The sequence below is a fragment of the Camelina sativa genome, chromosome 4 (genome assembly GCF_000633955.1).
Source record: "Camelina sativa cultivar DH55 chromosome 4, Cs, whole genome shotgun sequence".
Taxonomy (NCBI): Eukaryota; Viridiplantae; Streptophyta; class Magnoliopsida; order Brassicales; family Brassicaceae; genus Camelina; species Camelina sativa.
The window spans coordinates 8,442,723-8,457,767 of record NC_025688.1 but is presented as its reverse complement, the minus strand read 5'-3'; the positions used below and the strand labels follow the sequence as shown (position 1 = coordinate 8,457,767).

At 41.8% G+C, this 15,045-nt stretch overlaps 2 protein-coding genes across 3 annotated transcripts; both read right to left on the bottom strand.

Annotated features, from left to right (window-relative positions):
- LOC104780106 (UPF0301 protein CHU_1773-like) lies at positions 9,574 to 10,993 on the bottom strand. Its single transcript, XM_010504572.1, has 3 exons — positions 10,902 to 10,993; positions 10,561 to 10,778; positions 9,574 to 10,442 (listed from the first exon to the last, which is right to left on the bottom strand). Exons 2-3 carry the CDS (start codon positions 10,703 to 10,705, stop codon positions 9,634 to 9,636), a joined length of 954 nt encoding a protein of 317 aa, XP_010502874.1. The 5' UTR covers positions 10,706 to 10,778; positions 10,902 to 10,993; the 3' UTR covers positions 9,574 to 9,633.
- LOC104780107 (pentatricopeptide repeat-containing protein At3g29230) lies at positions 10,983 to 14,041 on the bottom strand. 2 transcript variants are annotated; one of them, XR_766649.2, is made up of 3 exons: positions 11,921 to 14,041; positions 11,621 to 11,740; positions 10,983 to 11,054 (listed from the first exon to the last, which is right to left on the bottom strand). XR_766649.2 is itself a non-coding variant. In XM_010504573.2 (1 exon), exon 1 carries the CDS (start codon positions 13,789 to 13,791, stop codon positions 11,986 to 11,988), a length of 1,806 nt encoding a protein of 601 aa, XP_010502875.1. In that variant the 5' UTR covers positions 13,792 to 14,040; the 3' UTR covers positions 11,764 to 11,985. The 2 variants fall into 2 exon arrangements, 1 of the variants encoding a protein (XP_010502875.1); XM_010504573.2 differs by lacking the exons at positions 10,983 to 11,054; positions 11,621 to 11,740 and having other exon boundaries at positions 11,764 to 14,040.

Sequence of the window (15,045 nt, the reverse complement as noted above, 5' to 3'; positions counted from 1 at the left end):
TCATTGCTTTCCCCATCCATGGTCGCAACCAACGAATAATGCCGGCTTGCTATAAGGCCATCTGCCTTAAGCTACGGCATTCAGGAAGTCACTCACGCACACTCCCTCCACTCTCGGGTCGCAACCCTCGAGACATACCGACTCACTGCCGAGCTGCAGCCCACGGCTACGGTATCCAGGGAGTCTCACAAATCCCGCTCTTGGGTCGTCACCCTAAGGCGCGCTCTCAAATCATCATCCGAAGCAACATATCACTCCCACTCTCTGGTCACAAAGTCCATCAATCTATCAGTATCACATGAGTTGCGACCACACGGCCTTGAGCAAACAAGTTTGGTGTCATCGAGTTTCTCCCAACTAGATCTACCACAACACTTTCCACAAAACTTTCCTTTTAATAAACTTTCTAATTATGGAAACCTCCTTTTTGTGAAAACTTTCTATTTATGGAAACTTCCAAATATAGAAAACCAAGCTATTTCTCTTTTCCCATGAAAACACCACTAAAAAATAAAGAAATACTCATCTTATTAATTTCAAAATGTCATAATCGTTAGAACCTCAATGAAAATACATAAGAAAAATAAGATACAACTATCCGAGCCAAAGACCCGCACAACCAACCACCCCTAAGCGACCAAATATCAAGAGAGATGGGCTCGAATACTCCATACCCGCTCCAGCCACGGACTACAACTGGAACCTGGCTAGACAAGCTCAAGTCGCGGCCTGCTTCTCAAACCACTTCTTAAACCTTTCCTTCATCCTCTCCTCTGGCTCCGAGGTCTGCTCTTCTACACCATCACAGTCCCATAGGACTCTCATCAAATGAATCTTCTTCTTCCGAAGTTCCTTGACTCTCCTCTTGAGCACCCTCAACGGTCTCGCCTCCAAGGTCATGTTGGGCTGAAGATCCTCAGGAATCTTAGCCAACAACCGATCACCCTCGTGAAGACACTTCCTAAGTATTGACACATGAAATACCTTGTGGAACGCACGCATAACCTCAGGCAACTCCAGCATGTATGCCACTGGTCCCACCCGCTCAACCACTCTGAACGGACCCATGTACCTCAGACTCAACTTAGTCTCTGTCAATGACCTGTTCGGATCCCGCAACCTGGCCATCTTGAGGTACACTCTGTAACCCACTTGTAACTCAAGATCCTTCCTCCTCTTATCAGTATAATTTCTCTACCGAACCTGAGCTTCCTTCATGTTCAGCTTCACAACCTGGATCTTCTCTGAGGTCTTCTGAACAAAGTCCGCACCATAAATGGTCATCTCCCCCACCTGAGTCCAGCATAGCGGTGTACGACATGGCCTCCCATACAACGCCTCATAAGGAGCCATCCCAATGCTAGCCTAGTAATTGTTGTTATAAGCAAACTCAACCAAGCTCAAATGATCTGCCCAGTGACCACCCTAATCCAGCACGCACATCCTCAGTAAATCTTCTAAAGTATGGATTGTCCTCTTTGACTGACCGTCCGTCTGATGATGATAGACTGTACTCATATGCACCTTCGTGCCCATCTCTGCCTGAAATGCCTTCCAGAACACCGAAGTGAACTTGGAATCTCTATCAGACACAATGCTAGTAGGCACACCATGCAATCTGACTATCTCCCTCACATATTTCCTAGCCAAAACCGCTGCTCCATCAGTTTTCTTGATGGCCAGAAAGTGTGCAGACTTAGTCAAACGGTCCACAATGACCCACATCGCATCAAACATCCTCGACACAGGAAATCCCACCACAAAATCTAAAATGATCATATCCCACTTCCACTCTGGAATGGGTAAACTCTAAAATAAACCACCAGGAACCTGATGCTCAGCCTTCACCAGCTGGCAGGTTTCACACTTCGCAACCCAATCGGCTATGTCCTTCTTCATCCCGACTCAGTGATAATACCGCTTGAGGTCATGGTACATCTTCGTCGCTCCTGGATGAATAGAGAACTTGCTCGAATGAGCCTCTCTCAGTATCTCCTGCCTAAGACCCTCACCTTTGGGTACATAGACCCGACCATGCACAAGGATAGTCCCATTAGCAGAGACCTGATACTTTGAACCTGCAGCCTTAGAGGCATTCACCAGCCCCTCATCACTCTTCTGAGCTAACCGCACTCTGCTCGATCTGCTGCCTCCAAACCCAACAGCTCCGGTGAGATAGCACACAGCCTCAATGCAATAATCTCACCCACTAAATCCTCCATATCATGCTCCTGAGCCGAAGCCACCCGCTTCCGACTCAAAGCATCTGCAACCAGGTTAGTTTTACCAAGATGGTAAGCTATATCCAGATCATAATCCGCTACCAACTCCATCCAACGCCTTTGCCTCAAATTCAGCTCAGGCTGAGTGAAGATGTACTTCAAGCTGTTCTGATCTGTGAACACCTGAACCTTCCCGCTATACAAATAACACCTCCAAATCTTCATAGCAAAAACCACTGCTGCCATCTCCAAATCATGGGTAGGGTAATTGGCCTCGTGCTTCCGCAACTGCTGCGAAGCATAGGATATAACCATCCCTTGCTACATCAGAACACAACCCAAACCAACTCCAGAAGCATCTGTATACATAACGTAAGGCTTGTTCTGCTCTGGCAGTGCTAACACCGGCGTGGTAGTTAACATCTCCTTGAGGCTTGCAAAACTCGCCTCACACTCCGGTGACCACACAAATGGAACATCATTTCCTGTAAGCTTGGTCATCGGTTGTGCCATACTCGCAAAAACTGGAACAAATCTCCTGTAATACCCTGCCAACCCAGTGAAACTCCTGATCTTAGTGGTAATTTGCGGTCTAGGCCACTCGCTAATGGCCTGAATCTTCTCGGGACCACTGAAACTCCATCTGCATAAATAATGTGACCCAAGAACCCCATCTTACGTTGCCAGAAACTGCACTTACTCAGCTTAGCAAACAACTTCTGCTCTTGTAGCTTCTCCAGAACTTCTCTCAGATGTATTGCATACTCCTCAAGACTCTTCGAATATACCATGATGTCGTCGATAAAAATAATGACAAACAAGTCCAGAAACTCCTAAAACACGATGTTCATCAATCTCATAAACGCAGCTGGCGTGTTTGTCAACCCAAAAGGCATCACCACAAACTCATAGTGTCCATATCTCATCCTGAAGGCGGTCTTCCTCACATCTGCCTCATGTATCGGAATCTGGTGATAACCCGACGCCAAGTCAATCTTGAAGAACCAACTAGCACCCCTCAACTGATCCAACAACTCATCAATCCTCGGAAGAGGGTACTTGTTCTTCACAGTGACACGGTTCAAACCTCGATAGTCGATACACAATCGAAAACCCCTGTCCTTCTTCCTAACAAACAACACCGGTGCTCCCCATGGTGAACTGCTAGGGCGGATGAATCCCTTGCTCAGTAAATCCTCTAGCTGCTTCTTCGGCTCTGCCATCTCTGCTGGAGCCATTCTGTAAGGCGCCTTAGACAACGACGTTTGCTTGGTTCCAACTCAATCGTGAAAGGATCAAACCGAGATGGTGGTAACCCCTGCAACGACTAGAATACATCCTCAAACTCCTCCACAACCTGAATACCTCCAATAAAAGACTGTTCCACTAACTCCGGCACCAAAATTGTAACCAAGTAGGCCTCACGCTCCTTCTCGATCATCTTTCCAGCCTGCACGTCCGAGATCACGAGCTCCCCGAAGTCGGCCTCACCCCTTCGAAAACCATCTTCCCTACCAGACGCTCAAAGACCACTCAACCCCTGTAACAATTCAGATGCACCCTATGACGATGCAACCAATCCATCCCCAAGATGACATCATATAACTCCACAAATCTGATAATCAAATCCGCAGGCCTCGACTCCTCTGCAATCTGAATATTCACATCCTTCACGCAACCAAAAACTTTCACAAACTCGCCTCCCGCAACTCTGACAACCTCTGCTCGCTCCTCAGGATCTCCTTTGAACTTTGCACCCTCTACGCACTCTGGAGTAATTAAGTTATGAGTAGCTCCAGAATCAAACAAAACATAAGACGTAAACCCGCCCACCAACAAGGTCCCTACACTAACCTCACGTGTTGAGAACCTAACATTCTATCACAAACAACAAGCATAAAATCTGAACTATTTAATTGACCAAGTTCGAGTCTCAGAAGTTATACCTGTGATCGCTCTGCACTGGTGCCACCGGTCTCCACAGTCGAGTACACCCGCGGCGTCGGCTCAATCAACCCCACCGGCCGCACATTCAACTGCACTCCTTGCTGTCCTCCAGCCTGCACTGCTGCTACTGCCATTTGCTGTAACTTGGAACAACGAGGCTTGATATGCCCCGTCTCCCTGCAGTGGTAACACACTCGGGTATATGCCCGCTGCTCCATCACTGCCCGCTGCTCACCCCTCTGCGGACAGTTGGCCACCTTGTGGTCCATGTTACCACACCCAAAGCATCCCGCACCACCAGACCCCGATCTCTGCATAGCATCATACTTCCGCTTTTGCCCCTACGCAGGCTTGCTGTCCTTGCTAGGAACAAAATGCGGCTGAGTCCGCTTCGACTGCACCGGAGGACAGACCACCACAACCAGTGACCTCAAGTCATCCTCTATCCCAACTGAAACCTCTACCAACTCTGCTCTCGTTGCATAGGTCCTTACCCTGCACTGAGTCCTCAGATTTTCCCGTAGGGGCAACAAGAACCTCCGCACCTGAGCCGACTCTGGCTCCAAAGCCCACACCGTACGGTTTCCCTGGGTCAACCCCAAGAACCGCACCTCCATACGATCACGCACCTCCTGTGGAAAATACTTGGAGTTGAACTCCCTCACAAAATCCAACCAAGTCATCTCCCACTGCACCCTCCGTGTTGTCACCGACCTCCACCACACACGTTCATTTCCTGTCAGGTAGTGCACTGCCAAATCCACCCTATACTGGTCGAGACACTAAAGCATCTGGAAAATATCCTCCATCTGTTCCCTCCACTTCTCCGCTGCAGTCGGATCTGTGCCTTCCGAGAAAGAACCTGTAACCACATGTCGTAGTTGCACCATCATCTGAACATATTGTGCATCCACTACCCCAGTCCCCGGCTGCACAACTGCCTGCACACCAGCCGTAGGCTGCACCGCTGGAACCTGCCCACCAACCACTGGCGGCACTGTTGGAACCTGCCCACCAACCTCTAGCAGCTCTGCTGCTGGAAGCCGCGCCAAAACCTGAGCTAGCAAGCCCATCAGAACATCCTCTCTACCTTGAGAACCTTCCGCTGCAACCCTCACTCCTGGGGCAACACCGTGACCGACAGCGGACCCATCAGCCCTGCCGTCACCCAAACCAGTCTGGTCTCCAGACACTCTAGGATTAACATGTGACTCTGCCACCTCCTCACCGTCCATGCTATCGGTCACACTCTCACTGGCCTCGGGAACCACACCCCATCCACGACCACAACCACGTCCACGTCAACGACCAACAACATCCTCACCTCTAACAATCTGTATCACTAAGAACAGAAGGCTAAGCATACAAACAACTCTAACGACACAAGAATACAATTCACCGTGGAATCACAAGCAGGCTCAAAAAGGATGTTCTAGGACCTCATGCCACACGCAATTGACTAACTCACATAATCAACACTAGCATGAAATCCTAAATACCAACAGCAAAAGCAACAATGAACCCTAGACCTAGAACCGTAAGGGCTCTGATACCAACATAAAACAACCCTTCCTGTTTTTTTTTCTTTTTTTTTGTCGTAATAATACTTCTCTAGTAGTCTCATACCCAATAGCAACCTAGCAACCATCATTAACAGCGAAAACTAAACAATTCCAATAATCCAATAAAAATCCAACAGTGTAACAATCCAATAACCAATCAAGCAAATATCAATTCCAACATCCTACAATGTTCTCTCAACTCAATCTAGCGTCCTAACAATAGCTAGACCACAGTCAATGAAGCCTCTAGAACATCCTCCTCCTCATCGCCTTGATTCCATGATCACACTTTGCCTTTACCTGCACTATAAACACAAATTGAGATGCATGAGTACTTTATAAACACTCAGTAAGGCAATCCGCTCATCTACTGGGCTATACACACAAGTAATAGAGACATCTTTTACCATCAACCAACAATATAATAACCAAACAAAAACAAATCATGACTCTGCATCAATCGACACCAACTGGGGTTGCATCGACCGACACAAGCTTACATCTACCGACGAAAGGTTTACTTGAATCGACTGACACGCAAAATGCATCGACCAACGCGTGCTCGACATTGCACAAAATCCCTAATTGCAACGACCGACGCCTCCACATGGCATCGACCGATGCTCCTAGGTCAATCCACGTCGTCCTCGCATTGCATCGACCGACACACAATGTGCATTGACCGACGCACATGTCGAGCACCATTTTTCTCCGAACCTTCTCGCTGGATCTCCATCCCTAAACCACCAAAACACACAATGCAACGCCACAAAAAGCTTCTCAAAGCCTCTAGCGACTCAACAGCGTAATAGCAAGCCAATAAAACACATAAACAAGCAGATCAGAGAAATCTCCAGCTTAGATAAGCTATGGCCATGCACTTACTTTTGCCAAAGAGGAATCTGACTCTAAAACACGAAGAGAACGCTCCTAGGAAGCTCCTACAACGATCCCAGCTACAGATCTCTACAGGAACATCCTCCAACCTCTCAAAATCCCAAGGACACTCAAGAACAGCAAGAACTTTCTTTCCTCTCTTTCTTTCCTTCCTTTTATAATCGACACAAGGGTTTTCCTAACCCCAAAACGCAACGTTTAACTTAAACTCGTTTGCTCAAACCGACCATGCATCGACCGACACACCCTGTACATCGACCGATGCACCTCCCAAACCGGGATTCCGGTTTGCGTATGTTACAGTCGTATTCAGCTGGGAGATCGGTCCCGAAACAGTTTGGTCAAAAAAAAACGGATCTGTGTTTGAAGGATAGAGTATGCTGCAGAAAAACTGTGATATCTCTCGGAAGAGAGCTCTGATTGGAACGAAATTGAGTTCTATGGAAAGCTGATTTTTGGGGAAATCCGTAGATGGGTTACTCGTCTACCAGTTCGTCGGAAGCTGCCGGGAAATTGCCTTGCAAGGTGACGGTACAGATGATTGAACTTTTGTTGATCTTCTGGTTTGTCTTAGCTTTGGGAGAGAGGAATAAACGTGGAACTCGTGTGTAAGGTCCCCACAGACGATGCCAATTGTTGAATTAAAGATTCATACAATGAATTTGTTGGAGTGGGGAACAAATGCACTTAAGATTTCTCTCTAAAAAACTGGATTAAAGCTAGAAAATAAAAGGGAATTAAAATCTCTTGAAGAACAAGCTAGGTTTTGTGCAAGAACTACGAAGAACTAGGGTTATTGTATTAATTGTTGGATAGATACAGGAGAGGGTACCCCTCTATTTATATGAATGCATTGCTTCTAAGATAAGTTTATTTTCCTTAAATCTCGTAATGAAGATATGGTAAATTTCCTTTTTTGATGATCAGGTCGGGCTTAGGGGCGGTCTGGGAAGTCGGTCGAGTGACTTCGTCGGGCTTCTGCTTATAGGTCCGTTTTGCTGGCCCAAAAGAGGGTCCCCCAGTTTAGTTGATGTGCAAAGTTACTCGGTTTACCTTCGGTTTAGGTCGGTATGTAGTGGGTGCTAAATCCCCGACCAACATGATCTGCAATATCACTTTTTGTCTATAATGATTTAGCGGATAGTGTAGAAAATGGGTTTCACACAATGAATTTGTTTGAAAGGGAAACAAATTCACTTAATAAATCTCTCAAGAAACTCGATTAAAGCTAAGAATGAAATGGGAATTTAAATCTCTTGGGAAATAAGTTAGGGTTTTCGCTCAAGAACAATGAAGAACTAGGGTTTTGTATTAATTGTTCGATGCTTTACAAGGAGGGGGATACCACTTTATCCCTCATATGATTAATTGTAATAAGATAGTTTTGAAAATATTGATGCTATATTTGGTTTTTAATGGATAAACAATAAATTAGATAAATTTCAAATAAAAAATAAATAAAATAATTTTTTTTTAGTGTTTTTGTGAATAGGATTACATTAAATATAGAGTAACACTGTTCACAAAACACTAAAAAAAAAATAGTGTTTGTAAAAAAAAAAAAAAAAAAAAAAGATAGCGTTTGTTATGCCGTTTGGTTGAAATGCTTTTGCATTATAATTGATATATTCTCGCCAGCTGATTATAAAGCACTATCTTTGTTAACATGCGTCTTATGGAATCTTTTCAAAAACCAATACCCCATCTTCTAAAGTTGATAACTGGAGTGATATCGAAGTTGCATGTACCTCGTTGGAAAATGATAAATTGGATTTCTTTTTTGCCAAATCAATGGCAATGTAACTCAATGTTAATTAGTTTTATGTATTGCTGAAATGTTATTTTCTTTTTCATATTACTAGGATTTAACCAATAGTAAACCACATGATAATTTTTTGTATATATAGATATATAATTTTTATGATTTTATAATATAATTGATTAAGTTTCTTTGATTTGTAATATAGATGATGCAGTGTTTTATATATTTTAGTGTATTGTCAATAAAAAGTTATGTTATTGAATTGTGATTTTTAGAGATATTTCCATTAAAATCGTAATTAAGGAATGTAAGATATTGTGGTTAACATTATTGATTAGATTTGATTACAAATATTCCATCCAAGTTTTAATATTTATTTAAATGCCAAAGGAGTAATTATATAAATCTTATAAATAAAATTTTAGAACATAAAATGTATTTGAAAAATGTTAATATAGATGATTACTAAAACGAATAAAGGGGTTGGCATTTACTATGATAAAAGAAGTTAACTAGTCTAGTATCTATATATGTACATATATATATATATATTTTAGAGTAAGGTGTGTTTGTAAATGAGACATAAGCAAGATTAATTATTATTTAAGCATTTTAAACTAGATAATATAATTTCAAGTTTTCTTTTTTTTTTAGAAATTTATCCAAAAGTATGTGTAGTATTGTATAGGGCCTATAGCATTAAACAAGAAACAAACAAATATATTTAAATTAGTGATGGATTTTTTAATAGATACATAGATAAACATACACAATAGTCATACCCAGTATTCAAGAAAGCGGTCTAGGCGGTCACCTAGGCGCCGTCTAGGCGCTAGGCGCTCAACAGACGTCTAGATGACCGCCTAACCCGCTTAAAATTACATACATTTTATTTTAATATTTATTTTTGATTTTTAAATTACATATAATTAAATTGTTATGTTTTATATCTATATACGTAATTATAAACATTTATATGTTGTTAATATAACTTAAATAAATGTATTTTTCTTACCGTTATTTATAATTTATAATTTTTTTATTTTTATAACATATATTTTAATATAATTATATATATAATGTTTTATGTTGTAAATGCCTAAACCGCCTAAAAACCGTCTAGGCCCCGACCAAGCATTCTAGGCGCTAGGCGTTGGATCACCGCCTAGATACCGCCTAGCGCTTTCTTGAACACTGGTCATACCATATAACATTCGTGAAAAGGCATTACAAAAAACAATGTTTAGATAACAGAGCCTGTTTGAGGCCCAATAAGCCCAAGAACCTCATCCCAAAGACCATGACTTTTTACAGCTGAACCAAGCTCAACAACACTGGAGCTACAAGCAGCAACTGTCCAATACCCTCCCAAGATCTCTGCTTTCAATTGCTCTTTTTCCCAACCACAGTACCCATCAAAGAATCTAAGCTCACTTCTTCCAACTAAATTCCTCTTCACCATTTCTGCAGCCAATCCTACACTCTCTCTCGTCCCGTAGTACAATCCTTTCATCACTTGTCTGAACACTCCGCTCTTACCAACCTCGTTGTCTCCACCACTCCTCGGACTTACCAAGAACAACCCTTCTTCCAATGGTCCACCAAAGAAGAGTCTCTTGTCTGAAAACGTTCCTGCCATGTCTAGTACCGTTGACTTCGTCTCCTTTATCGACATAAGCGATGGACGGTTGAGGATGACTCCTATAGGGCCTGAGGGTCCAACAGACAGTAGGAGGATCACCGTCTTTTCGAAGATGTGGACACCGTCTAGCTTCTCTGTGGCAATTAGAAGGCAGCCTGTCTCTGGTTCGTGGATCTTGTGTGCCCATTTGCTTCCAATAGTGATCACTGAAGACGATGATGACGGATAGTCCACCACCATGCCCGGGTTAGACCACGAGGAAGGGTCCTTCTCGGATGTTGCAGCTTGTTCCCCAGCAACAAGTCTTGCCCTGAATTCTCTCCAATCAGCATCTGCTGTAGAGTTATTGACACAATCCTTGAAGAGATCAGCATCATCGTCCAGTGGCTTCCATGAATCCGAGAGGGAACCTACTCAACCAAAATGCTCTCATCACTCAGACAGGCAAATTCCTAAACCAAGACATGTAATTTTGATACTCAGGCCATTCTCATAGATGAAAATGATCATGAAAGAGATCTTACTTACAATTTACAGAGATCGGAGAAGCAACCTTCCTGGTGAGAAACTGGCCGGAATTTTTCTTGGGGCAAGAAAAGATTCTGGATTTGATGAACGGGACAAGCTCTTTATTACCAGAGAGTGATCTTGAGGTGAGAAAACAAGCCTCCATGTTATTCTATCTCTCTCTCTCTCTCTCTCCCCTCTATCTTTCTCTTTTTCTCTGACTCAACTCACTTTAGTTCCTGTGAAGAGAAGACAGAACATAAAAGTTACATCTAAATATAAGAGAGTAGACAACTGTGAACCACAGGCTGAATGAGTTAACTTCTAAGGGTCCTAGTCAGAGGAATGGGCAATGGATATACCTTAACCCTACAAGGTGTTGATGTAATTTAAAGATAGGCATTTCCATATGCCTTTGGATTTTGGATAAGAGACAAATCTTTTATCATCTTTTTCTGGTGATGTGTATGCCTAGTGGCCACTCAAGGTTTGCCTCTGCAGTTACTTACCCACTCCTGTGGAAAAAAAAAAAACATGCAACTACTATATCCACCAACCAGATAAACTCCCTCCCCACAATCTCTCACCCTCTATCTCTTTGAATCAGTAAAATTTGAATCATTCATCAAAGGGTCTTAAATAGAAGTGAATTACAATAATCCAATGAGTTCGTAGACTTTTATTTTGGGTATGATCAAAGTCATCTATTGCGGATGGAATAAATCAAAGGAGGCACTATCGGTGGTCCTCTTTTCCCCATTATTGTATTACCATTTCAATAGAAATCACTTCAAAAAGGAAATTTAAGATCAACTCAAAATCATTAACACATTGATTTTGTAATAAAATAAACTCCACGACTTTGTGTTCTAATTTGACTTAAATATCATTTCTAACAACTAGTTGGTTAGTGCAAAGGTAACATCACCAAACAATACGTCATCATACTGACGTCCAATGGTAATACATCACCAACAATATATCATCAGTGAAATTGTTTTAGTCTTTTACACTTCAACTTCTAGGGATCACCTAACCATGTTTTGTTTAATCTTTTCCACAAAGTCATAATATTACTCACAGTGAGGTTACGTTGGAGTTTGAATGTCTTTTTTTTCCTGCATGATCTTCTCTTGTTACTTGTCGTCTACAAGGTTGATCAAAGAACCTTCTGTGGAACTAAGATCCAGAAGCTCCATCTCTGAAGTTGTATTGCAAACAAGATGATTAAATTATGTTGTATATACAAAACCCGAACTCGTCCAATTTTGTGAATTACAAGGATAAAACCGTCTGTGTACCTACGGAAAATGAACTACAAATTTATGGCCTAGGCCACACTGTTGAATGCTGGTGTACACAGCCTATATAGATATATTACCTAAAGATCTTGACAATGTGGCTTTGACGAAATCCTTGTATTGTGAACATAATAAACTAAGCAATTTATCCGACAGCAACTAGCTCACCGGTATCTGGAGGTTCATTTAGACTACCAAGCATCTGATATATTTGATCAGATTTTGGGTGTGACTTGTCAAACACTGTAAATTCGTGTATCCCATCCTCCAATTCAACCGAACTAGCTCCAGATGGTTTCTCTACTCCCATACTCTTCATCTTTGACCTTATGTCAGCAACCCCTGCCCAATCCTCTGCTGCTGCATAAATATTTGACAGCAGCGTATAGTTTCCCGGATCAGAAGAGTCTAACTTAACCAGCGGATCCAGGATTTCCTTAGCAAGATCCACATTATTATGCATCCTGCACGCTCCAAGAAGAGCACCCCAGATAACAACATTGGGTTTCATAGGCATTGTTTGGACAACTTTAACAGCTTCCTTTAACCTTCCCCCTCGACCTAATAGGTCAACAAGACAACCGTAGTGTTCAACTTGTGGAACAAGATCATACACTTTCTCCATCGAGTAGAAGTAATCTACGCCTTCATCAATGAGACCAGCGTGATTGCAGGAACACAAAACAGCAATAAATGTGACTTTATCAGGCCGAATCCCTTCCCTCCTCATTCTCGAAAAAAGCTCAATTGCTTCCTTACCGTGACCATGAACACCAAGACCATGAAGCATAGTGTTCCAAGAGACGAGGTCCTTCTTGGGCATGTTGTTAAACACATCAAACGCTTTTTCTAGGCTACCACATTTTGCATACATATCAAGTAGTGCATTTAAAACAGACGCATTCGAATTGAGGTTAGACCTTTTGATTATGGAATGAACCCTCACTCCTAAACTGAGCAAACCAGACTCAGCACAAGCAGCTAAGATACTAATAGCAGCTGCAGCATCAAATCTCAATCCTGAAGCCACCATTTGGTCGACTAATTTATCAGCCTCCTTCACAAGCCCCTTTTCCGCATATCCGGCAATAATTATCGTCCAAGTGACCACATTTTTAGCCGGCAATGGCATCTTATCAAACATAATTTTAGCCATTTCCATATCTCCAGCTTTACTATAACCCATAACCATCGTAGACCAAGACACAGTATTCCTCTCAGGCATCTTCTCAAACAACTCAAAGGCTTTACTCATCTCTCTACACCTAGCATACCCATCCAACATAGTGTTCCAACTAATCAAATCCCTTTGAGGCATTTCATCGAACAACTGGCGAGCATCTCTCAGTTCCCCTGCTTTCACCAATCCACCAAGCATCGAGTTCCAAGACACAGTATCTCTCTCACCCATCTTTTCAAACAACTTCATAGCCTCTCTAACACCCAAACCACCACATCTAGAATAACAATCAATGAGAGCATTGGGAACATAGATATCAGACGAAAGCCCCAATTTTTCGATATGACTGTGCATCATCTTCACCACAGGTAGCCATGATTGACCCGAACAAGCTTTGAGAAGAAAAGGGTAAGTGAAATTATCAGCGAAAAGACCAAATCTTTGCATCTCAGAGAAAACGAAGAAAGCTTGGTACGGCTGCGAGTTCAACGCGTGAGCTCTAATCAGCGAATTGCAAAGATGAACGTTTGGTTCTGAAACCTGATTGAAAACCCTAAGAGCTAAACCGGTTTGACGGCAGAGAGAAAGAGCAGAGATTAGCTTCGGTGCTATGTGAAGATCTTGGTGAAGGTTCCGCCGAATGATCTGGGCGTGAAGCTGCTTCACTTGGCTTAAGTTAGCGCACTTGGGAAGCTCTTGGAGTCTCTCTTCGAAGATTCTCCGGGATGAGACCCATGACGGAGCTCGGACAGGTAGCGATGACGTCATCATCAATGTCGGATCCAGTGGAGATGGTGTTTGGTGGGTGGATTATTTTAAGCTTTGAAGATGGGAATTAGGGTTCGCATTATGAAGAAGAAGAAGAAGAAGAAGAAACAGAGAGAGTTTGAGAAATTGAGAAACTTAAAAAAAAAGTGTGATATAAAAATGATAAGTAGGTTATGGATATTATCCGCGGCATATACATACGTTCAAAAACGAACTACAAATAAGAATAGAGACATTTTTGTATTTGGGAATGGGCTGCAAATTGCAATGCATATAACATAACACTAGGTTTGGTGTATGACCCTCGAAATTACACAATAGTTTGAAAGCATCTTATCTGTGTGGTGTTTTATCTTTCCATCAGGCTAAACACTTAACACTCGTTTAGGGTCAAAGCAAAACATCATTCAAATTTATTGTCATGTTCGAAATTGATTATAGTGATTTTGAAGATCAAATTGTTGAGTTCTATTCTCATTTGCTCTTTTTATAAATTGTTTTTAATCATATTTTTTGTTTTTGTTTTTGTCAACAAAAAATTGTTGTTTTTTAATCATATTTTTAATTACAAATTGAGTAAAATATATCAAAAGTTTTAATCTCTTAATTATAAATATGTTGTTCAACCTATATTTTGCGGTGAAATTTAACCACCGTAAATCAACGTTCTCTTTTACAACAAAAAAAACTTGTTTAGGACATTTTCGGATAATTCCAAGAGCACTCCTCCTTTCTCCTCTTCCTTCTCTCACACCATTTTTGAGAGTAGTTTGTGCATTCTCATAGGTTATCCCTTATTTTTCATCATGTACAACAACTTTCCTTACTCAATCCTCTCACGAGATCCATCTACATCTTCCCTCCTCCGTAATTAAAGTTTATAACTAATAAACTACTCTTTCTCATTGTCACATGAAAAAGTTTCTCATTGTCACATGAAAAAGAAATAAACTTTTCTACACTTTTTCACTCTTTTGTAATTGCCCAAAAAATGTAGTTGCACTTGTATCCAATTGTACACGATCAAACAAATTGAACTGCCAGAAACATACAGTTGTACTTATAAGTAACATATCGATTTTTTTTATATGGGTTTCCAACTTTTTAACAAATTTTGGCATTCTACCTATTGGATAAGCTTTGAATCTTAGAGTCAAGTTATCTTTACAAAGGAGGGATAAGAATAAGAGAGAGACTCAAGATAAGTTCAAATAGAATTAGGAGTTATCTAGTTCTATGTTTTAATAGGAAAATGAA